General features: G+C 34.7%; 1 protein-coding gene across 2 annotated transcripts in view; it reads left to right on the plus strand.

Moving 5' to 3' along the window:
• Fstl5 (follistatin-like 5) overlaps positions 1 to 26,098 on the plus strand; it is a 654,395-nt gene that overhangs the window by 559,670 nt on the left and 68,627 nt on the right. For both annotated transcript variants that reach the window (NM_001271195.1, XM_087628612.1), the window contains 1 exon segment: positions 16,691 to 16,840. In NM_001271195.1, coding sequence (NP_001258124.1) covers positions 16,691 to 16,840 — 150 coding nt within the window.

The raw sequence follows: 26,098 nt of genomic DNA on the forward strand, positions 1-26,098 counted from the left end.
GCCTTGAAGTCAAAACAAGGTGATATAAATGAGCTACATGTCACATGCCTGTGTGTAAGTGTGGCAGTTGCTCTTATAGATATCTGAATAATTAAGTATGATGAATTATAGAACCCTGATGTATTTCCCCAGAGTGAATATCTTTCCCAAAACAGAAAAATATGCCTTCCTGGAAATCAACATGAGTAAGAGGTAGGAAATATTGGCAAGGGGCCATACAAACAGTGTTCTATTTAAGTCAGCTCATTGCTGCACAGCAAATGGGATTCAGGTAGTGGCATCACGGCTAACACAAGTGAGTGTCTGGGAACATAGCTAGGTTTCCACAAGAACTGTGGCTGCCCCTGGCCATGATAAGAACACAGGAAATTTATAAGACCATGTGCAAAAATCCTTACATCTACAATGTGGTTTTCATTATAGTTAATTCTTTAATCTGAAATATTGGGTCCACTTATTAAATGATATAATTTTACAAATGTAATATTTTAAAAATAATTTAAGGTGTGATTATATACAGCTGATATTTTTATATGTTTTCTCTAATTGATAAAATAAATATACCTGCATATACTTTTTGCATTATCTTTCACAATATGCCCATACATAATTAAATTTGCTTCTGTAATCCCAGCATGTGAGATGCTGAAGTAGAATGACTGTTGCAGTTTTACGGCAAGTCTGGTCTACCTTATAAGTCCAGGCTAGACAGGGCTACGTACTAAGACTCTAAGTTAAAAAATACATAATCTTTAAGTCTTTTAAAACAATAGTCAAAGAATAAGTATTTTGAAATATTTAATTTTTAAAAAATTCTTGTCCTACATCTGCAATGTGATTGCTTGGTAAGAAACTTTTGTCACATGTGTCAACTCCTGGGTTCCATTGCTGATGCCAGGGGAAAGAGAAGGTTAATCATATGCAGTTTTGCTTCTTATTAACATTTTTATGCAGAACAACTTTCTGTGTGAGCTTCAGTCAGGTTTAAAAATAGAAATATATGTAATTATGTCTGCAAATAGACATAATCTTGGGGAGATATATCTGTTACATCAGAATAATTGTTTCAGTCAGTAGAAGGCTCACAAATTACTCAGTTTGTCTTCCAAACCAGGCACTAAGCTGGAAAATATGAGAGAATGAAAGAATACAATCTGAATGGGGGTGCAATCTTTCTCTATCACTGTGTGCTCAGGGCAAAAGTACAGCGGTTAAATGGTATTTCATGGGCTGAATACGAGTAGAAGAGTCAATAGACTGACTTGGAACTCAACCCTTATTTCCATCTCACCCACAATGTGTAGATGAGTGATACAGATATTCGGTGTCTCTAGAAGGAAAATATTATTCCACATCTAAAATAACAAAAAGGAGAAAGCAGTAAAATTCACAGTACTCAATGTCACACTAAGAAAGAGAACTTAAAGGGAAAGGAGGCCAACAGCTAACACCCTACCTCATTCAAGTTATTTGACTATTTTTCTTTTTAACCTATACAACTTTTATTTCTTATTGACAAAATAAATTTAATTTTTAAACAATAGAAAAAAGGTAAATCCCAAATATACCCCATTTTTCGCTCACATACAACGAAGTCTGTTCATAGCCTGGGCTTAAATAGACTCCACCCTTCTGAGGTTTACTAATGGTAATAATTTGCCTCATTGTAAACAAACCCAGTAAACTAGGATATATGAGACAGCCATCAGTAGATGGATGCTTGGAAATGCAGGGAGCTAAAGAAATGGTTGTGGCTTGTATAAACCTGCACTTTATAACACAGGTCTCTTTCAGAGCAGAACACAGGCCGGTGCCATCTAACACCAGGACATCTACTAAAGGAGAGTATTCAAGTGATGTTTCTTAACCTTTCCTGTTTAAGTTATAATGTTCTTTTTTTTTCCTTAGATATATTTCTTTATTTACATTTCAAATGCTATTTTCTTTCTCCTTTTCCTATCCATAAGCCCCTTATTACCTCTCCCTCCCTCATATGGGTGTTCTCCCCCCATCCACCCCACTTACCACCCCCTCTGACTTTCTCGTGCACTGGGGTCCAACCTTGGCAGGATCAAGGGCTTCCCTTCCACTGGTGACACAACAAGGCTATTGACCTCTACATATGTATTTGGAGCCCAGGGTCAGTCCATGTATAGTCTTTGGGTAGTGTTTTAGTCCCTGGAAGCTCTGGTTGGTTGGCATTGTTGTTCTTATGGGGTTGCAAGCCCCTTCAGCTCTTTCAATCCTACCTCTGAATTCAGATCTCTTTTGTTTTATGTATGTATAATGATCAGCTATAACTTACCTCAAATATAATGCATTTTTTCAAGATAAATTAAACCTTACTAGGAGTCATTAAAAATGTCAGAAATGACTAGAATTTACTTTTTTTTTTTTGGTACTTAAATCCCACCTGAGTGGGTTTTTCTTTTATTTCTTTTTTTTAATTAACTTGAGTGTTTCTCATATACATTTCGAGTGTTATTCCCTTTCCCGGTTTCCGGGCAAACATCCCTCTCCCCCCTCTCCTTCTTTATGGGTGTTCCCCTCCCCATCCTAGAATTTACTTTCTAATCTATTTCACAGGTAAGATTTCAGATCATGATAAAGCCACTGTACTTTTTCTAAAAATTATATTGCAGTGCTAAATTATCAGATAAATGGATAGCCCAAAATAGTTATAAGCTGGAGGAGACGCTGAAGTCCAAATCAAGGCTATGTTTAAAAACCACACTGATAAATAACCAAGAGTCCACCTTGCAAAGACAGACAATCATACTCCATGGCACATGTTTAAGGATCATTGTTTCACTGATCTCTTTAGTTCTAAAGATGTATAGACAGTTGGAAATTTGGGGAAAAACAAAATTAGGCTACACAGTATGTTTGAATTTAGTAGGCTCTCTTTGTCAGAGGTGGAAATGCAGAAAACATTTGGAAGGAATATTTGTTTTCTAGGTTGATCTACAATTTCTATTGGACAGTTTGATTATCGACCTTCCATTATTTTAAGAACATGGCAGTAGGAGGTATATGTGTGTGTGTGTGTGTGTGTGTGTGTGTGTGTGTGTGTGTGTATGCATATATATATATATACATATAAAATGTGGTAACAGATTTTTCACTCTTACTTTTATTTTAATTAGCGATCTTGTTTAGTCCACTTTGTAAAACAAAAGTACAGCTCTATTATGATAAAAAGTTCACTATTCTGAGAAGCAAAATTAAACTGAGCCTTTTAATTCCAAATGCTTATGCTAGTTCTTAGCCAAGTTGATTGAATGCGAAGCTACAGTTTTCTCCTAATTCACTTTTATTGACAGCCAACATAATTACTTTATCTCACTAGGGTTTCAGTATTAGTTTTCAGCCTGACACATTTTACTAACTAGTTTCTTCTGGTTATATGCCATAACTGGAAGTCTTTAGCCTGGAGAGTTAGTCTTTGTCACTGTTTCAAACACAAACCTGTAGAAGACACATGATATTTCCGTCCGTAGGATTCTCACCCCTGTAAGCCATTGCTGAACCCAAAAGTTCTGATCTCTAGCAAAAGCCAGGAAGACCAAAATGCTGTCTCCTTTGCTGACTTATTTATAATGTCTACAATTTTCTCATATTTTATAAGTATTTTAATACTTAAAACTATTATTTATCAAATCAACTATCTCATATATAATTTACATTTTATAAGTTTTTCATTTAGATACAGTTGAAGTCATTCAACAACTTTGATTTTTACCCATACATTAAAAATTGTTGCTAGAATTTGAATTAAATCTTACAAAAACTAAACAAGTATGTGGCTAATATTCTAATCTGTCCGGTAAGAGCAGCCATGACAGAGTGTTGGAAACGTGTTCCATGACAGTACTCTGTATATGCCATGCTTAAGATCCAGCAAAAACTCTTCAGTGCATCCAAATCTCTTCAAACAGTTCTGAGAAATGAAAACAAGATCCATGTAAAATGTGTAGACTAGGGTAATTTCCTGAAGTACAATCCCCAGAGAAAAATCCATCTGAAAATAAGAGGTGAGTTGTACTGATTACTTGAACAATACAAACACAATTTTCTTTAATCCTCATAATGGTTCCTTTTGATGGAAAACATTATTATATGCATTTTACTAAAGATGTAATCAGGGTTCATGAAAAGTGTTTCAAACCTAATATAAGGGTACTGCTGAGTGTTACACCTGGGGATTGTTAGACTCATGGATGATTGAGCTTCCCTTTTCCAACCCTGGCTTCTGACTGCACAGTGCCCTCAGTATTTTTATTAGGTTAAAAGTAAGGATTTCTGCACTGCACTGTAGTTTGTGTGCATTTCATATTCAAAAATCAAAATCCTACTATAAGAGGCTTTCTGGTGTAGCCCTAATTCAGATATAAATAGCTTGTAAGTTGTAAGTGCAAATTTTCTGTCTGACATTGACATAAATTAAACCTCTCACAGAATGTGAAAAGTTCATTGGAATCCCTTTCTGGGATGTGTGGAATGGTATATTGCTTGGGTTAAGAGCAATGATCCCACTTAGAAGTCAGATGAAAATGTTTCTTTTTTTTTTTAAAGCTTCTCTGTAAATTAGAAAAAAAACAAGTTTGTTATTCTTGGAGGCTTTATGATGGCTCGGTGGTAGAGCTCTTACCTAATGTGAGCAAATCATCGAATCTTAATTCACAGTCAAAAATAAAAATAAAATTAATAAAGTGTCTTTTGTTCTAAATTATTTAATATTTAAAATGATATTACATCTAGAGTACTTATAAATAGCTCAGGTACGTAATATGCACACATTTGTAAATGATTTCATGATAACATAGAACTAAATATTCTGATGCAATTCTAAATTATCAATATTTTATCATTTATTTATCATAAATTGAATCATTCATCCAGGAAAATTGTTTATATCATAACACACAATTTTCTAGTTATATCTTCATTTTATTTACATTAGTGAAATAAATTGTCATAATATTAGTTTTGTGTGTGTGTGTGTGCGTGTGTGTGTGTGTGTGAGTGAGTGAGTGTTTGCATGACTGTAACACATACATAGCTTTCAAAACAGACAAATCAAGACACAGGAGGTCAATTTAATTTTGCTTGTTTGATTTTGGTTACTAAGTAGTTTTGACCAAATGAAACCTCCCAGTTAATCTATAACATGCACTCAATTAGAGTAAGAACAGTTACTGAAAACAGTATAGGTTGATCCATATCAATTAAATAAAAAATACAAATATAAATATATATTTCCATATAAATAAAGTATATGACATAATAAAATAGTACATGAGAAAATAATATAAAATCCACAAAAGTGCTCGCTTCGGCAGCACTTATACTAAAATTGGAACGATAAAATCCACAAAAGTATATGTTTTGTGCATGTCTGCACAATTAATGTCTGTAAAGAGTTTTATCCCGAAGTATGGAATGTACTTGGCCAATTGCTTGCTTGAGTTGCTACATCAGTCCAGCAGCATGACAGTTTTTACTTGAAAATTCTTTACAATAAAACAACAATTTAAAATTAGTTAGTCCAATTGTTTCAATTGTTTTACAAAATATGTGTATGAGCAGTAAATCATTACAGACAACTCTAAAGGAAGCATAATGAAACACAGAGGTCCCTCACCTTTTTTCTCCGAAGTGAGGTGCATACTTTGTGACATTCAGAAACAGGGAAGACAGTGACTGGTAAATTTTCAGTAGTGAGTACAACTCTCCCAACTCTATTTTTATTTTTGCCAATAGAGAAATTTATGGGGGTCAGACAAGGCAATGCTACTCCAACCAGTGTTATTTCCCCAGCAGCCGACAAGTAGCAAGAAGGCTCATGCAACAGCCTGCAAGCTTTCAACCCAAATGCTAGTCTACCTATTTAATTAAGATCTCAGATGCTGGCCCCTTTGTTCCAACGTCTTTACATTTATTCTCTGACCACTTATGGCTGTCTAAAAGACACTCTGGAGTGAACAATAATGCTACTTAATTCAGTGTCCAAAACAAGCATGAACATTACAGAACATCTTACATGCCACATACATGCTGCTATATGCCATAATACTAACATTTATTTTTCATTAACAGTTGTGTACATTTCACAACAGTGATCACCAAGACTATGCAGAAAATCAGATAACCTGTTTTTACACTGAGAGAACCTGGCCTGTGGCTTAGTTAGTATCAGCACACGTGCTTCTCTTTCTGCTGTATACGGTAGTCTTTACACATTACAGCTTTCAATTTCCTTTTCATTCCAATTGTTAATCTATTTTGTTTATCACTTATCATTATTATTAATAATTTTTCTTTTTATACACCTGCATATCATTTGTATAAAAGAAGGTTACTGATTTATTTGAGTTAATTTTATACCTGGCCAGTTTGCTGACGTTGTTTGTCATCTGGAGTAGTTCTCTGGTGGAGTTTTTGGGGTTGCTTATGTATACTATCATATCATCAGCAAATAGTGATACCTTTATTTCTTCTTTACTAATTCATATTCCGTTGATCTCTTTTTCTTGTCTTATTGTTCTACCTAGCACTTTGAGTACTATATTGAATAGATATGGGGAGAGCAGGCATTCTTGTCTTGTCCACAGTTTAAGTGGGATTGCTTCAAGTATCTCTCCATTTAATTTGATATTTGCTGATGGTTTGCAGTAAATGCTTTTATTATTTTTAGATATGGGCCTTGAGTTCCTGATCTCTCCAATACTTTTAAACTGAAGGGGTGTTGTATTTTGTCAAATGATTTTTCTGCATCGAAGGAGATGATCATGTGATTTTTTTCTTAGAATTTGCTTATATAGTGGATTATGCTAATGGATTTTCACATATTGAACCAACCTTGCATCCTGGGATAAATCTTACTTGATTGTGGTGAATGATGGTTTTGATGTGTTCTTGGATTCTTCAGTTTGCAAGAATTTTATTAAGTATTTTTGCATTAATACTTATAACTTAAATTTGTCTGAATTTCTCCTTTTTGGTTGAGTCCCAGTGTGGTTTAGGTATCAGAGTAATAATTATGGCTTCATAGAATGAATTAGGTAGTGTTCCTTCTGTTTCTATTTTTTAGACTAGTTTTATTGGTATTCAGTCTTCTTTGAAGGTCTGGTAGAATTCTAGAATTCTGCACTAAATCTGATCTGTCCGATGATCCTGGGCTTTTTTTTTTTTTTTTTTGGTTGGGATGTTTTTAATGACTTCTATTTCCTTATAAGAAGAAAATTTATGTGCTCTTGATTTAACTTTGGTATGTGGTATCTGTCTAGAAAACTGTCCATTTCATCTAGATTTTCCAGTCTTGTTGAGTATAGGCTTTTGTAGTAAGATCTGATGATTTTTTTTTAATTTCATCCATTTCTATTCTTACGTTTCCTTTTCTGATTTTGCTAATCTAGATATCTTTACTGCCTCTGGGCCCTTTGGTTAGTTTGGCTAGAGGTTTATCTGTCTTGTTGATCCTCTCAAAGAACCAGGTTTTGTATTGTTCCCTTTGAATTTGATTGATTTCAGCCCTGAGTTTGACTATTTCCTGCCATTTACTCCTCTTTGGTGAGTGTGCTCATTTTTGTTCTAGAGCTCTCAGGTGTGCTGTTAAGTTGCTAGTGTAAGATCTTTCCAGTTATTTTTTACCAGGGCACATAGTGCTATGAATTTTCCTCTTAGCACTGCTTTCATTCTGTCCCATAAGTTTGTGTATGATATGTTAAAATTTTCATTAAATTACAGGAAGTCTGGAAGTCTATAATTACATTTTTTAATTTCTTTTCCAACCAACTTATCATTGAGTAGCGAGTTGTTCAGTTTGCACATGTATGTGGGCTTTCTGTTGTTGTTGCTGTTATTAAAAGCCAGCATTAGGGCATCTCATATGGTACATGAGGTTATTTCAATTTTCTCGTATTAGTTGAGGATACAAGAAGCTTTGTGATCAATTATTTGATCACTTTTTGAGAAGGTACCATGAAGTTCTGAGAAGAAGGTGTATTTTTTTAAGGTTAAATGTTCTGTAGATATCTGTATAATCCATTTGTTCATAACCTCTATTAGTTTTACTGTGTCTTCTTTTCTGTTTCAATGACCTGTCCATTGGAGAGTGTGGAGTGTTGAAGTCTCCCACTATTATTATGTGGGCTTCAATGTGTGTTTTGAGCTTTAGTAAAGTTTCTTTTCTGAATGTGGTTTTCCTTGCATTTGGGGAATAAATGTTCAGAATTGAGATTTTTCTCTTGGTGGATTTTCCTTTCGACAAATATTAAGTTTTCTTCCTAATCCTGTTTAATAACTTTAGATTGAAAGTCTATTTTATTAGATATTAGGATGGCAACCCCATCTTGTTTCTTGGGACCATTTGCTTGGAAAACCTTTTATCATCCTTTTATTCTGAGATAGTGTCTCTTTGTTATTGAGATATACTTCTTGTATGCAGCAAAATCTTGTTTGTGTATCTAGTCTGTTAGCTTACATTTTTTTATCGGGGAGTTTAGTCTATTAATACTAAGAGATATTAAAGACAGATGACTGTTGGTTCCTATTATGTTTGTTTTTGTAGGTGGCTTTATGTGCATATGGTTCTCTTCTTTTGCCTTTGTTGTGAGATGCTTAATATCTTTTCTTTCCTTTTGTGTAATACCCTCCTTGTGTTGAAGTTTTCTGTCTAGAATCCTCTGTAGGGCTGAAATGGTAGATAGATATTGTTTGAATTTTGTTTTGTCCTGGAATATTTTCGTTTCTTCATCTTCATTGAGAGTTTTGCTGGGTATAGTAGCCTGTGCTGGCATTTGTGTTCTCTTAGAGTCTGCATGATCTTTTTTTCTTTTTTTTATGCATACTTTTCATTTATTAGCATACCCATTAAGAAATCATATTGGATTTTAACATTAGATGATAAACTACGGGTTTGTTAAATGTTGATATGTAATGATCATTTTATCAGGCTCTTCTGGCTTTCATAGTCTCTGTTGAGAAGTCTGGTATAATTCTGGTAGGTTTGCCATTGTATGTTACTTGGTCCTTTTCCCTTGAAGCTTTCAATATTCTTTCTTCTGTACATTTAGTGTTTTGTTATTATGTTTTCTTTAAAGGTTATAATAACTTACCCATCTACCCTCAGAATATTGGAGTCCTTTTTATCCACATCCTTCCCAGGCCTACCCTACAACATCTAATCTTTCTCACTGTACTGAAACATTAAACCATTTTAAACACAAATGTTCTTATAAACATATACACTCATTGAGAAATTACTTTGATGTTCAATTTTGCTTTGTTTCTTTGTATGTAACACCTTATGAACTCAAACTACAAGTTTCCCATCTCTTTCTCTCTTGGTTCCTTTTGAATTTCCCTAACATAAACCAAGATTTATTTTGTCTCTCACACTATCTATCTATGCCCACATGGGCAAATATTTCAACTTTTCTCTGAGTTTTAATTAAAGTTTTCACTACTTTAAGTATTTCTGTTTATGCATAATTGTAGCTCTGTGCTATATCAGTTCTATGTTTTGTAGAAGCAGTTAAATGGAAGAAGGAATGATGATAGGTTGGCCACGTATTGCCACGTATTGCTATATAGTGTCATCAGAGTATGGCAGGTACTTGGCTTGATGAACAATTAGCATACAGGAGATGGGTCAATGATGCCAGATTTTTCGCTCTGGCTTTCATAATTAGCAGAGAATAAGGAGACATCAGAACCAAAGAGAACTTAACTAAAAACTAACCCAAAAGCTAAAATAAGGATTTTATGAGGTTGGAAACTAGCAAATGTTTCTATCCAGACAAGTTTGATAGGTTGTGCAGCCTGGGCAGGCATAGCTAGTGTAGCAGAAAGACATTTTCTCTTAATTAAACGTCTCAGTGTAGTTGACCACAATTATTTAGAGAAAACAAAATCTGACGCATAATTTGCACATAGTACAATTATTTTTTCTATATTATTTTATTAAAAGATAATAAATACAGTTTTAACTCATGGAAATAGAAAATTAAACAGTAGATGAATGTGGTGCTGTACCTCTTACTTTTTCGGTTTTTGTTTGTTTGGTTTTGTTTTTTCAGAGTTGGGAACTGAACCCAGGGCCTTGTACTTGCTAGGCAAGTGCTCTACCACTGAGCTGAATCCCCAACCCCTTACTTTTTCTTACTTTCTTTTTTCTTTTTTTTTTTTTGTCTCAGAGTAATGGGATAACATTGTACAAGAAAAGAAAGTTTGAAATTTGATTAAGCAACTTGAAAACACAATATTGCAATGAAACATGCTCTCATATTTATGCTTTAATTGACAATACAGCTTTGTACCATACCAAGCAAATAGTAGCTACTCAAATAATCCTGTTTAAGAATTCAATAATAGTTGGTGATATAAGCCTAATGATGAAGATCTATAACCCAAACTACTGAGGAGCCTGAGGCAGAACAAGTGAAAGTCAAGTTCTTTCTGGCTAAAGAACTAAAATTCTTTTTATATTTCTTTCCTATAGGTCTATTTTATTATATTATTTTTTAATTTACTTTACATTCCAATCACAGCCTCTCTCCCTTCTCTCTTCCCTGTCAGACCCTTACAAATCTCTCCCTGTACTACACCCTTCCTTAACCATCCCCCCTCCTTGGGTACTACCCTTCCCTCTGAAATATAATCCCAACAGAATGAGCCACATCTTCTCCCAACCAGGGAGTACAGGTAGTGGGTAGGAGATCCAATGGAAGGGAAAGCAAACCAAGACAGTCCCTTGTATCCTTGTTAGGGTACCTACATGAACAATAAGCTGCACATTCGCTTCAAATGTGTAGGGTATCTAGTCCCAGCTCTTACATGCTCCTTGGTTGGTGGCCCAGGCTCTGTGAGTCTCTGCAAGCCCATGTTAGTTGACTCTGTGAGTCTTCTTGTAGTTCTTGTAGTGTCCTTGACACCTCTGACTTTCTTGCCTCTATCCCTCAGTCTTTCACACAACTCTGAGAGCACCACTTGATGTTGGACTGTGCTTCTCTGCATCTGCCTCCATTTGCTGATAGATGAACCCTCTCAGGAGAGAATTATGTGAAATTTCTCTCTACAAATATAGCAGATTATCATTAATCGTGTCAGGGTTTGCTCTTTCACATAGCGTCGGTCTCGAGTTAGGGCAGTCCTTGGTTGGCTCTTCCATTGATCTCTGCTCCATCTTTATTTCTGAATATCTTGTAGGCAAAACAAATTTTGAACTTTGTAGGTAGGGTGATGTTCTCCTCCCTCTTCTGTAAGTCCTTGGCTAATGAGAGGTGGCCACCTCAGTCTCTATGTCCCCATTTGGTAGTAATCTTAGCTAGTGTCACTAGAGGACACTTCCCATATACACTCCTGTTCCAGGCCTTCGCCTAGTTCCCAGAGTGACCCCTCCCAACCTACTTTCACTTTTACTCCTAGTCCTTTCTTGCTCTCCCCAATTGGTCACAAACTCTGTTCCCTTCCTCACCTCTTCTCCTACCCAGTTCTTGCTTTCCATGCAAGTTCAATGAAGATGATTTTCTCCTGAGTGAGAATTGTGCATTCTCCCTTGGAATCTCTTTATTACACAGCTTCTATTGGTCTGTGGATTGTAACTTGGTGGTCCTGCACTTTATGGATAATATCCATTTTTAAATGAGTATATGCCACTCATGTCTTTGTGGTTCTAGATTACCTCATTCAGGATGCTATTCTCAAGTTCCATCCATTTGGCTGCAACATTTATATCTTTATTTTTAATAGCTGAATTGTATTCTATTGTATAGATGTACCACATTTTCTTTATCCACTGTTTAGCTGAGGAACATCTAGATTGTTTCTAGTTTCTGGCTATTATGAATAAAGCTGCTATGGACATAGTTGAACAAGTGTCCCTGTGGTATAGTGGGGTATATCTTGGGTATATGCCCTGGAGTTGAAAAGCTCAGCCTTGAGGTAGAACTATTGCAAGTTTTCTGAGAATCCACCAAGTTCACTTCTAAAGTGGTTGTATAAATTTTTATTCCTACCAGTAATTGAAGAGGATTCACCTTACTTCACATCCTTGATAAGATGGGCTATCAACTGAGGTTTTGACCTTAGCCCTTCTGGTGGAAGTAACATATAATCTCATGCTTGTTTTTATTTGCATTTCCCTGATGAGTAAAGATGCTGTATATTTCATAAGTGCTTCTCAGACATTTCAGTCATGGCTGCCATCTTCCCAGTCTCAGATCTAAAATTTTAAGTTTTCTGTTGACTTTGAAAGACAGTCTTTTAGAGAAGGTAGAACATCAAGACTAAATATGATAAGAATAGAGGAGACAGTTAAATGTAGGAGACATTTAAATCCTTGTGCTCACAGATAGGCACTAAAGAAGTGAGAAATGTTAAACACATAGGGTTGTCTATTCAGAAAGAGAGAGAGAGAGAGAGAGAGAGAGAGAGAGAGAGAGAGAGAGAGAGAGAGAGAGAGAAGGAGAGAGATGTATAACCTCTTTTCCACCTAGAAGTCTGGAAACAGTCATGGTTAATAGCCTGGAGACCTTTGTGCTATCTGTGTGGCCACACTACACCTAGTCTCTGCTTGTTTGTGTCAGTTAAACATTAGTGCTATCCTCCCCCAGACCCTGCCATTAACTTGGGTATTTTGAACTTTTTAAAAAATTTAATCTATAAAATCAATCTTTATGGATCATGTAGTTCATACTTTATGAAGAGTTTTGGTATAATCATATCATAAGCTTTGTTGTGCATTTGCAGTTCAGATAATTATCACCAGCAAACTTTTCCCAAATTATGTTGTGTGTAAAAAAGCTATAAGTAAAACACTTTGGGCCAGACTCAGAAATTCGAACCACATCAGAGTCATGTTGAACTGACTTACATTATCTTATCTCCTGTGGATCCTTGTTCTGTTGGCTTAGTCACTGCAGAGGCAATGTACTTAAGAAAAGAATGTAGCATTCTAGAAAGTTCTACATGGTTTGAGTAAAATATGATGAATATTTGGAGGGAAGAAGCAGATAGATCCAATTAGATCATTCATAGTTTCATGTTTATCTTTGAGAAGGAAATGCATTATAAATGTTGCTGAAAGCAGAAGACTGTGGGCAACTATCCTATGATTGGAGAGACAAGAAGGACAAGTAATTTAGTTGATATAGTACTTGGCTTGTGATGATGATGCCTTAGATTCAATCTTCAACAAAGGTGACAGGCACAGTGGCTCATACATAAACTGGCAGAAAGTAGAGGAAGGAAGAATAGAGGTTCAAAACCATCTTTGGCTACATAGTGGGATCAAGGTTAATTTTGGTTATATGAGATCTTGTCTCAAATTAAGGGAAAGGAATGAAGCAAAGAAGAGAAGGAAGGTAGGAAGGGAGGGAGGGAGGGAAGGAAAAAGAAAGGAAAGATGAAGAATCTGGGAAGGTAGACCACTGGCAGGAACCTTTTTAGTGATAGAAACATGGGAGTATTTAATGCAAATGAAAAAAAATGTCTTTTCCAAGGGTAGTGATGCAAGGTTTGCTGAAGTTAGGAATATGAAGATAGGAGTGAAGTTGGCAAAGTAGGCATTTGAGACCAAATCATTGTAATGGGTAATTAGTATAAAAATACAATGATAAATTCACAAGCTAAGACAAGTGGATGTAATTTCCTCTTTGAGTTATTAAGGTCCAGAAAAGGAGACACCAATAACAGTATTAAACCACAAAATTAAGCTTCTACCAATGCTTGCATAAATCTTGCAGACTTTTAATGTTTTGGCATAACATAATAGATATACATGAAATATAGAATTTAATTTGAAATTGACTCAACCAGAATAAGTTCTAATTTTGAACAGAATTGTCTTTTTCTTCCCAACTCTTATTCTATTAGCATATATTATCTTAATGTTATTTTTATTGTTGACATTTTTGTCTTTTCCCATTAAATGTTTAATACATGTGAATAATATTTCTCTATAATTGCCAAACACAAATATAAGTATTAATACATATAATTTGAAAAAGAATAATGCTTCTATTAAATGGGCTCTAACAGCCTTTAATCAGGAAAAATGACATCAAGCAAAGTAAATGAAATCCAAGGTGTCTGTGTGGAAGCTTCTAATGGCTCTGTAAAAATGATTGCAAGTGTGGCCAGGGGTGTCTTTTGGGAATGGCATACAAATAGAAAATCATTCCCAACTGAGCAGTTTATTTTCCTGTTGAATCTTTCTGAAGCAGACAACACGTTGGAAATTGCTTCTGGTGTGGCAGTTGTTTGGCTGACAGCTACGCGTCAGGTTATTCACACTCGCGTTACTTCTACAGATTTAGTGGGGCGATTTTACACAAGAGCAACACATTTGTAAACAATTTCCCTATATCCAGGGCCTTTCATCAGACATCACCTCAGGTTCACCATCCCTCCCAGCACATTGCACCTCTATAAATATTTTACGTGGTGTTTATTTCTTAGAAACAAAAACAAAGCAAGGCAGAGCAAAACAAAAACCCAGGGGCTTGTCAATGACATTCAGTACAGTTCTGAAGAAAAGTTACTCAGGTGTCTCGTGGGAACTGATGAGTGAAATTTCAAAATTACACTCTGTTTTAAAGAGGGTCTGCCTCCAGGTTTGCATGACTTCCTTAACCTGCCACAACACTCTCTACCGTCCCAATGCTAAAGAGCAATTTTGCTACAAGTTATTAAGCAAAGTTCATTTCCTAACCCAGTGGTGTTTATATCATTCAACACTGACTGCCTGGATTTCAGATTATTTGCAAGTTTTTTTTTGTGAACAATGGGATGCTTTAAACAACAGGAAATTGAAATGTCCCCCAACATCACAAGCTGAACTGATTTGAAATGGTAGATGCCCTAGGTCCTCCTTGAGTCACTGATATTACAAAATGTAAAGAGAAGGCCATAACAACCTTTTTACAAAGTGCTTTGGAATATCCATTATATTCCAAACTGTAAGACAAACATGAAAACTAGCTACCCCGCTATGTTATATTATTAGGTATTAAATATAATCATGAATATCTACTGTCACTGTTATGGTGATGTTATCATCGGTTTTACTAAATCTTTTAAACATGGATATTAAATGGAGAATCCAGAGCACAATGCTTCATGTGAATTAGAGAAGAAATCAAGTACATTAAAGCAGTTTTGGATTTAATTGTGTGCAACCGGTATGCAAAACGATACAATGAAAGAAAATAGACATTAGTTAATAATTGGTCAGAGGCAAAGAATAATCCATGTGAATTTCTCCAGTGGTCATTCAACAGCTTGTTGTTAAGTGTGTGCACTCACAACTGCAGTGTGATGAGGAAGTTTCTTGAATTTCTTTTGGTCAGGTTGGTGTGTGTGTGTGTGTGTGTGTGTGTGTGTGTGTTTGTTTATTTTTGGGGGGATGTCTTAACCATAGGACTGGGTTTATCTCTGACTCTTTTGCCTGTCTCTGATACCATTTTGCTCCCATTGGTTTGCCTTGTCCAGACTTGATAGGAGATCTTTAACCTTTTCATATCTTCATTTGTCCTGTTTTACTGTCATCTCTTGGAGGCCTGCTATTTTCTGAAATAGAAAGAGAGGGAGAATGGACCTAGGGAAAAGAAGAGGTATGAGGAGGCTATGAGGGAGAGGAAATTGTGGTTGGGATGTATTGAATGAAAGAAGACTATATTTTCAATGGCTCAAATAGAATAAAAAGAACAGAGATAGAAACTGTAGCTTTTGCTTGATGATTTTTTCTGTTGAAAACTCTTTACAGTGGGAGGTATTGAGAGAAAATTATATTTATTATGTTATTCTTAAACTGTTGAGTTAATAAACAAGAGGTAAAAATGAAAATGGTTTGGATTTTATCAGAAAAATCAGTAACTGAATATCAGGCACAAAGGGTACCCCATTTCTTCCACAAAATACAGGCCTACTTGAATTGGTCCAAAATTGAGTAAAGGCTCAGCTGAAGCTAGACAATAGAAGGATTTCTGGCAGCTAGATAAAAGCCAGCATTCCTCAGAAATTGTGAACGGGTTCCTGTATGCCAAAAGAAGTAAAGCCCTTTCCCTTGTCTTTGGCAGGGACTCATTACTCTATTGGCATATACCTGCCATGTCTTTCAGCTTATTAAAATCCATGCTAGCTTCCAGGCTCCCTCATCCCCTAATCACTCATACTAATTAGTGTATTTCACAGGTGTCCCGCATCCCAGATACCCCTTATTCATTCACTGTATAATGGAAAGAATTTTCCTACTGTCTCATTTTTTTCTTTCTTTCTATTCTCTACAATTCTCTTTCCCTAGGATAGCCATGTCCAGTCTGCTTTTCTTTCTGCTCTGGACTCTTCTACATGCACCTGAGTACTTACTCTCTGTTCTCTACAATATAAACATTCTCACTATTCATGGGAAGTTATCTCAGGGTAGTTGTTTGTTGGTTGGTTGGGGGTTCCTCCTCCTTCACTCACTCTGGGCACCTGGAGTCACATTATAGGGTCTCATTTCTGTTATTTTTTGATATAATGAACTTAATTTGCTTTTCATTCCATTAACCAATCCTTTTTATTTACACATTTTATACTCGATATTGCATATCTTCAATTACCAAACATTAATTTTACTCTATATACTTCCATTATCATGTTATGATTCAGGATGTAAATTTTTTCTCTGCTTCCTAAAATGCAGGATGAAGTCTGTCCCAAAGATGAGGAGGATGAAGTGCAGAGATGTGTTTGGGCTTCGGCTGTTAATGTCAAAGACAAGTTCATTTATGTTGCTCAGCCAACTTTGGATAGAATCTTGATTGTTGATGTGCAGTCCCAAAAAGTTGTTCAGGTATGATGATGGGTATTTATGAAAACTAACCTTAAATTCATATTTGCTTCAGTCTTAGAGTATCTAGCCCTTAAGTTGTTTACTGACATTTAATTTTCATTACAAACATGGTTCATAACAATAGTAATCTTCACCAAAATGTTTCACAAGTTTGTAAATACTATTAGATGACTATTAGTCATAAAACAGGCCTGTAGGTTAATGGCACAAGAGACAGTGTTTAATAGACCCTGCCATGATGATGGATTCACAATATATTAACTTTGTCTCTAGTAGGAACAACCATGCTTGACTCCTTACTTCTAATAATACTTCCAATACTATGCTGAGAACCAGTTTGCCAAAATTCAAAAGTAAAATAGCATACAGATGGTTTGGTGTCTTGGGTATCTGTCTCCATAATTTGGACCTGGACAGTTAAGATCATTGGCCTCAGTACAGAAAAAAAAAAGTAAGCTTAATCCTGCATTATAAGATACATATTACTCTTAAATGGAGATAACAACTATATACACTTTAGAGTTACATTGAAGCTAAAATAAGGTCATGCATGTATAGCATTGATAGCAGACCATTATAAATGAAGAGCCACATATATCTACCACCTATTTACCCTAAGATTCCCTTAGACACAGTAATGCCCAGCTGTCCTTTGATTCTTGTATGCATAGATAGCTTTTAAAGTCCATATTGTTATGAAACTAACACAAACATCTTAATTCCTATCTAAAGGAACAAAAATAGCTAAGAAATGCAAAGATAAATAATTCTGCGATTAACAATTTCACATGAATTCATCCATCCATCCAACCAACCATCCATCCACTCAGTCATCTTTTCATGCTATAATTATAGATTAATAGTTACTGTGATATATGTTGGCTATAGATAAATGAATGGCATTGATTCTAATGCGAAGTTCTGGTGCTTGTCAGAGTCTAAGTTCTGAGCTGACATTGAATCTAATGGTTCAGTTTCTGCTGTGAAAATGAATAATAAAATCTTGAATAAAATTGTGAGCAGGTATTCAACTAGAAAATTCTAAGGTTTCCAGGCTTACACATTTATCATGGGGATCCAATTTAATTCTCCCTTACATACTGTGAGAACAAATAGCCTGAATGTTACAGTTCATTTGCATATGATTTGGAGGCTGCTGAATTTTGACAAGGGTAGTTTTATTTTGATTTACTCTGAGATAGGTCAGTGTAAATTAGAGGCATTTGGTCTGAAATGATCAGGTCTCCTTGCCAGAATTTTAAAATTAGATGTATGATCTGAGACTAATCAAGCTGGTCTTTAAATTCAATTTTAAATAGAGACCGACACTTACTGAATATATATTTCCTACTAGATATTCAAAAGTGAGAAAAGCCAGTATCACTTATTATTCATAGAATTTTGCCCTCAGACAATGATGTCAAATTAAAAATTAATAGAAGTAATGGATAATAAAATGGCCAAATGCTATGCAATTACCACATAAATCATATTATTTTTAAGTCTTTGTTATAGCTATAAAATACTAGGAAATCATAAGATCTCATGCACTTTGAAATCAGAGAAGTACATTCAGATACAACTATGACTCTAGTGGGATTTTTAGCCTCAAGTTTGAAACCTAGAATAAAGAATTGTGTGTAACTCCAATGGAAATCTCTTTCTGATATTAAAATGATTATATCTTCATTACCCCATCAGAACACATCCTCCATATATATATGTATATGTATATATGTATATGTCACCATATCTATTGCCAGATATTTTATCTCATATGAATAGAAATGCATAATATGGATTATTTGATTCCGGCTCCTGGTTCTTATAGTTTTTAGTGCATCTGAGTTTTATTTTCACGTAGAATGTGCTTGCATTGTTATTTATCTGTAAGAAATTTAGTAGAGTTAATGATTCATGATTATGGAGTTTATATTTGTATTTTCATCTATTTAAAATCATAACAGCAAAGCATGCAATTAAGGCATTCTGTAGTCTTCTGTAGGCACAGATATGCAGAGACATATCAGTGGACATGTCTAACTCATAATTTTGATTTTTTCACATAAAGAAATCATCTAGAATGAAGTAAAAAACCATAATGGGCCTTGGGGTAAACTATATCTAGACATGAATCACAGTGTCATTGTACATGTGCTCAGTGTTAGAAATAATATATGTTAAGTAACTTATTTTCAAACACACACACACACACACACACACGTAGTCATACAGAGGTTTGAACAGGTATAATATTGTACCTCAAAATATAGGCACCTAACATTGTAATTCTTAAAAATGAAGACTAAATATACTCTGTAGTATAATATTAATGATTATATGACAATAAATTTAACAAGTAATTAAAATTATATATAGATAATTACCTTAACTGTTTAAAGTTATTGAATAATTAAAACACTTTCAAATTTGATTACTACGAATATTATCACTAGCTACATATTTGTGTTCTAATTTGGTTATATGGGGAAACTGAATTACATAGATATGTATGAAATTGCATGTACACAATCATATATGCAAATATATACTTATATATATATTTCAAGTGTATATATATATAGTTATACATATGTACATATATTCATTATATGAGGTGAAATTTTAAAAGCAACATTGTTATAATTTGTGTATGTTTTTAATTTTAATAGTCAAATTTTGAAAACATCATACTATTTAAAATTTTTAAAATAGCATATGATAGTATTAGTGGTTGATTTCCAAAAAAAAAACATATTTTAAAATTTCTAATAAGCACTAGTAATAACATTGTTAGCAAAATTAGAAAAACAATTTCCTTAGTGGTGTTCTTTCTCATAATTCTACATATGAATGCATAATTTTAAAAACTGTGTATAAGTACTTTTGAATGTCACAACAATGTTTATACAATAATCACCTTTGAAACTGAAAATCCTAAAATAAAACCTAAAATTAAATCAGATTAGAATACATACTTAAGCAATGCTAAATAACAGTTTATATAAAGACAACCAAATTTTTGTCATTTCTTTTGAAAAAGCAGTTCTGAATTAATAATAATTCAGTACAATATTCAATATCAAGGCAAAGCCAGCTTGGGAAGGCAGATGACTCATTGCATGGAGGAAGTGCACAGATACACAAAAGACACAAGGGAAGCTGCATTCCTGAAAGATTGAATAGGAGACAATCTTTTGGGTAATATTCAGATCCACTGGTAAAACTGTAATAGCACAGCCTAGTTTTGCTTCTTTGTTTTTCATTTTGCAGAAATAAATATTTCCCACAAAAATAAACTATAATTTAAATTGAGACTGAAATTGCTTACATTGGGAGTGAGAAAAAATTACTTAAGTATTAAATTTCAAATGCAAATGAGCAAAGTAATGAGTATACATGTAATATATTAAAATTTAAGTCTTAAAGGGATATGCTTTCTGTTTAAGGTTAAGTTGTATTAGCTTTTAATGATGGATGGAAAGCAGCTAAACAATACTTAAATATTATGGTTGGGTTAAGTTGGTGAAGGCCCTTACTGATAACCCTAAGTTTAATCATCAAACAACACATGGTGGAAGGACAGAGTATACTCTAAAAATTTTTCTCTGGTATCCACACATGAGACGCAGCATGTGTGTATCCATACACATACACACAACACAACACACAGATTAAATAAGAGAATTAAATTTTCTGTAAGCTATTGTTTGGCATTGAAAAGTATAACACTTAAAAGACTGAACGTAAGACAAGCATAATGGTTGAGAGTTATAAAGTTAAAAAAAATCCCCCCTTCAAAAAATAAACAAACAGAAAAAAAAGGATGAAAGACATATAGATATAACCTAAGGGTTCTGAGAGGCATCAGAATTCTTACAGATATAGTGAATGAAAACTCCAAAAGCAAAAGAGGTAGAAATAAAGTGTTAGGACATTAGAGAAATAATGAATGGGTCGACATTTTTCTAGTCATTGAAAACTGTCAATACACATCCCCAGGGGTTAATTAGCCTCCAAGATAAAGTTCAAAGTAGCTAGCAGCATAAGGTCTTATGCAATTCTGAATAGTTCTTAGAAGTAGAAATAAAAATAACAAGGGTCCCTCAACTTGTCAGTTAACAAGAATGAATCAAAGTGAAATGAAAGTATTAAACCTATTAAAGGAAAACAAAGACAAGACCCCTGCAGGACATGCATGGAGACTTGAATTTGAATATCCAGCATCCACATAAAATACGTAGATTGAACATAGCCAGTGTTGAGAGATGATGTGTGGAGAGAGGTATATACTAGAAGCTCCTTAGCCTAACAGGTGGCTAAATGGCAAGTTTCATGTTTAATAACAGAGATTATCTGATAAGAATGAGACAAGCAGGGTGGTAGAGAAAAATACTCAAGGTTTTCGTCTGGCCATTGTATACATGCCCACAAACGTGTGTGCTCTCACATATACCAATGCACATGCACACAATAAATTCATGAATAAAATAATTAATCTGTAAAAATATATGGAAGGATATAAATGAAGGAACGAAGAAGGAGAATCTATCCACCAAGAAATCCAGAAAACAAAACAAGTTAGAGGAAAACTGCCTTCTACATGTCAGAAAAAAATGTAAGGCCTTCTTAGATACGCAGAAGTCCATACTGGTCATTATTCCTCGTGTTAACCTTCAGAATTTCACTGAGAATACTGGTATAATGAGGACACAATCATTCGACAAAGTGAATATGGAAAGACTTCAATATAGGTAAATTTATGAGCATTGAGAAGAACTAGTGATTGTAGCCTTGTGATGTTTAGTGTTCTACATTATTTGAAAGCAATATAAATGAAAGGATTATTAATTTAAAAGCCATTGTACTTTAAAGCTAGTAAATCAGCATCACTTTCTAAATGTACATGTTGTTTTTATTTCATTTCAGAGAATAAGAGAAATTAAAATATTTAATCAGTGACTCTTAACCTCAAAGAAATTGAACACAAAATTTGTAAGGAACAAAAAGGAAAAACTTAAATAAAAATTGTCAAGAAATGTCAAAATTAGAAACTATAATTAAGCCTTTGAAGAGATTAGCAGTGTTCAAACAACCTTACATAAATACTCAAAGAAGGAGAAAAACTTAGATTACTAAAATTGTCTGATAATGAATCATTTAAAAATGTAAAGCGGTTTAATTGGCATAAAACTAAAGGGCAGAACACTAAAATAAGGAGTAAAAGATCTGTATAAGCAAAGATGTAATATATTACCAAAAGTAATTAAAGAAACAAATGAAAACATAGCTAATGGCCACAATTTAGAAGATATCATATTGCATAGATGTCAATCCCAACCATAGTAATCTATGGACTCAAAACAATATCTAAGAATAAATAGGTAAGAGAAATAAAAATGCCATTGTATTATACCCTTCAGAGCCTAATGAGTTATAGTAAAGATAACAGGCAAGTAGATCAATGGAGTAGAATTGAAGACCTAGAAAGGAACCCACAAACTTATGATCACTTAATCTTTGACCAAGGAGCTAAAAGCATCCAGTGGGGGAAAAAAAAAACAGCATTTTCAACAAATGGTGCTGGTTCAACTGGAGGTCAGCATGGAAAGGAATGCAAATCAATCCATTCTTATCTCCTTATACTAACTCTAGTCCAAGTGGATCAAGGTCTTCCACATAAAACCAGATACATTGAAACTAAAAGAAGAGAAAGTGGGAAAGAGCCTCGAACATATGGGCACAATGAAAATTTCCTGAACAAAACAACAATTTTCTCTAAGATCAAAAATTGACAAATAGGATCTCATAAAATTATAAAGCTTCTCAAAGGCAAAGGGCACTGTCAATAGCACAAAACAGCAAACAAAAGATTGGGAAAGGATCTTTACCAAGCCTACATCCAATAGAGGGCTGTTATATGTATCTAACATATACAAAGAACTCAAGAAGTTTGACTCCAGAGAACCTAATAACCATATAAAAAGTGTAATACAAATCTAAACAAAGAATTATCAAATGAGGGATATCGAATGGCTGAGAAACACCTGAAGAAATGTTCAACATCCTTAACTCATCACAGAAATGCAAATCAAAACAATGCTGAGATTCCACCTAAAATTAGTCACCAGTTAGAATGGCCAAGATAAAAACTCATGTGACAACAGATGCTGGCAAGGATGTGGAGAAAGAGGAACACTCCTCCATTGTTGTTGGGATTGCAAGCTGGCACAACCAGTCTGGAAATCAGTCTAGAGATTCCTCAGAAAATTGGACATAATAATATCTGAGGACCTAGCTATACTACTCCTGGGAATATACTCAAAAGATGTTCCAACATACAACAAGGACCCATGCTCCACTATGTTCACAGCAGCATTATTTATAATGGCCAAGAGCTGAAAAGAATCCAAATGTCCTTCAACAAAGGAATGGAAACAGAAAAGGTGGTACATTTTTACAGTGGACTACTACTCAGCTATTGAAAACAATGACTACTTGAAATTCATAGGCAAATGGATGGAACTAGAAAATATAATACTGGATGAGGTAACCCACTCACAAAAGAATACACATGGCATTCACTCACTGATAAATGTATATTTGCCCACAAGTTCATAATACCCAAGATACAATTCACAGATGGCATGAAGCTCAAGAAGAAGGAAGACCAAGGTGTAGATGCTTTAGTCCTTCTTAGAAGGGGACACTAAACCCCACACAATAATAGTAGGAGATTTCAACACCCCACTCTCATCAACAGAAAGATCATGGAAACAGAAATTAAACAGAGACGTAGACAGACTAAGAGAAGTCATGAACCAAATGGACTTAACAGATATTTATAGACCATTCTATCCTAAAACAAAAGGAAATAGATTCTCACCACCTCAAGGTACTTTCTCCAAAATTGACCACATAATCGGTCATAAAACAGGCCTCAACAGATACAAAAAGATAGAAATAATCCCATGCGTCCTATCAGACCACCACAGGCTAAAGCTGGTCTTCAATAAGAATAAGAGAAGAACGCTCACATATACATGGAAGTTGAAAAATGCTCTACTCAATGATAACCTGGTCAAGGAAGAAATAAAGAAAGAAATTAAAGACTTCTTAGAATTTAATGAAAATGAAGGTACAACATACCCAAACTTATGGGACACAATGAAAGTTGGGCTAAGAGGAAAACTCATAGCTCTGGGTGCCTGTAGAAAGAAACAGGAGTGAGCATATATCAGCAGCTTGACAGCACACCTAAAAGCTCTAGAACAAAAAGAAGCAAATACACCCAGGAGGAGTAGAAGGCAGGAAATAATCAAACTCAGAGCTGAAATCAACCAAGTAGATACAAAAAGAACTATACAAAGAATCAACAGAACCAAAAGCTGGTTCTTTGAGAAAATCAACAAGATAGATAAACCCTTAGCCAGACTAACTAGAGGTCACAGAGAGTGTGTCCAAATTAACAAAATCAGAAATAAAAAGGAAGACATAACTAAAGAATCAGAGGAAATTCAAAAAATTACCAGATCCTACTACAAAAGCCTATATTAAACAAAACTTGAAAATCTGCAGGAAATGGACAATTTCCTAGACAGATACCAGGTACTGAAGTTAAATAGGAAAAGATAAACCATTTAAACAACCCCCAACTCCTAAAGAAATTGAAGCAGTCGTTAAAGGTCTCCCAACCATAAAGAACCCAGGTCCAGATGGGTTTAGTGCAGAATTCTATCAGACCTTCATAGAAGACCTCATACCAATATTATCCAGACTATTCCACAAAATTGAAACAGATGGATCACTACCGAATTCCTTCTATGAAGCCACAATTACTCTTATACCTAAACCACACAAAGACCCAACAAAGAAAGAGAACTTCAGACCAATTTCCCTTATGAATATCGACGCAAAAATACTCAATAAAATTCTTGCAAACTGAATACAAGAGCACATCAAAACAATCATCCATCATGATCAAGTAGGCTTCATCCCAGGCATGCAGGGATGGTTTAATATATGGAAAACCATCAACGTAATCCACTATATAAACAAACTGAAAGATAAAACCACATGATCATTTCATCAGATGCTGAGAAAGCATTTGACAAAATTCAACACCCCTTCATGATAAAAGTCCTGGAAATTACAGGAATTCAAGGACAATACCTAAACATAGTAAAAGCCATATACAGCGAACCAGTCGCTAACATTAAACTAAATGGAGAGAAACTTGAAGCAATCCCACTAAAATCGGGGACTAGACAAGGCTGCCCACTCTCACACTACTTATTAAATATAGTTCTTTAAGTTCTAGTCAGAGCAATCAGACAGCAAAAGGCGATCAAATGGATACAGTTTGTAAAGGAAGAAGTCAAAATATCACTATTTGCAGATGATATGATAGTATATTTAAGTGATCCCAAAAGTTCCACCAGAGAACTACTAAAGCTGATAAACACCTTCAGCAAAGTGGCTGGGTATAAAATTAACTCAAATAAATCAGTAGCCTTCCTCTACACAAAAGAGAAACAAGCTGAGAAAGAAATTAGGGAAACGACACCCTTCATAAGAATCCCAAATAATATAAAATACCTTGATGTGACTTTAAACAAGCACGTGAAATATCTGTATGAGAAGAACTTCAAGCCTCTGAAGAAAGAAATTGAAGATCATCTCAGAAAATGGAAAGATCTCCCATGATCAAGGATTGCCAGGATTAATACAGTAAAAACGACCATTTTATCAAAAGCGATCTACAGATTCAATGCAATCCCCATCAAAATACCAATCCAATTCTTCAGAGAGTTAGATAGAACAATTTGCAAATTCATCTGGTATTACAAAAACCTAGGATAGCTGAAACTATCCTCAACAATTAAAGGACTTCTGGGGTAATCACTATCCCTAAACTCAAGCAGTATTACAGAGCAATAGTGATAAAAAAAAAACAAAAAAACAAAAAAACAAACAAAAAAACTGTATGGTATTGGTACAGGGACAGGCAAAGAGACCAGTGGAATAGAATTGAAGACCCAAACATGAACCCACACACTAATAGTCACGTGATTTTTGACAAAGGAGCCAAAACCATCCAATGGAAAAAAGATAGGATTTTCAGCAAATGGTGCTGGTTCAACTGGAGGTCAGCATGTAGAAGAATGCAGATTGATCCATGCTTATCACCCTGTACAAAGCTTGAGTCCAAGTGGATCAAGGACCTCCACATCCAGATACTAACTAATAGACGAAAAC

Source organism: Rattus norvegicus, chromosome 2 (genome assembly GCF_021556685.1).
Source record: "Rattus norvegicus strain SHRSP/BbbUtx chromosome 2, alternate assembly SHRSP_T2T, whole genome shotgun sequence".
NCBI lineage: Eukaryota > Metazoa > Chordata > Mammalia > Rodentia > Muridae > Rattus > Rattus norvegicus.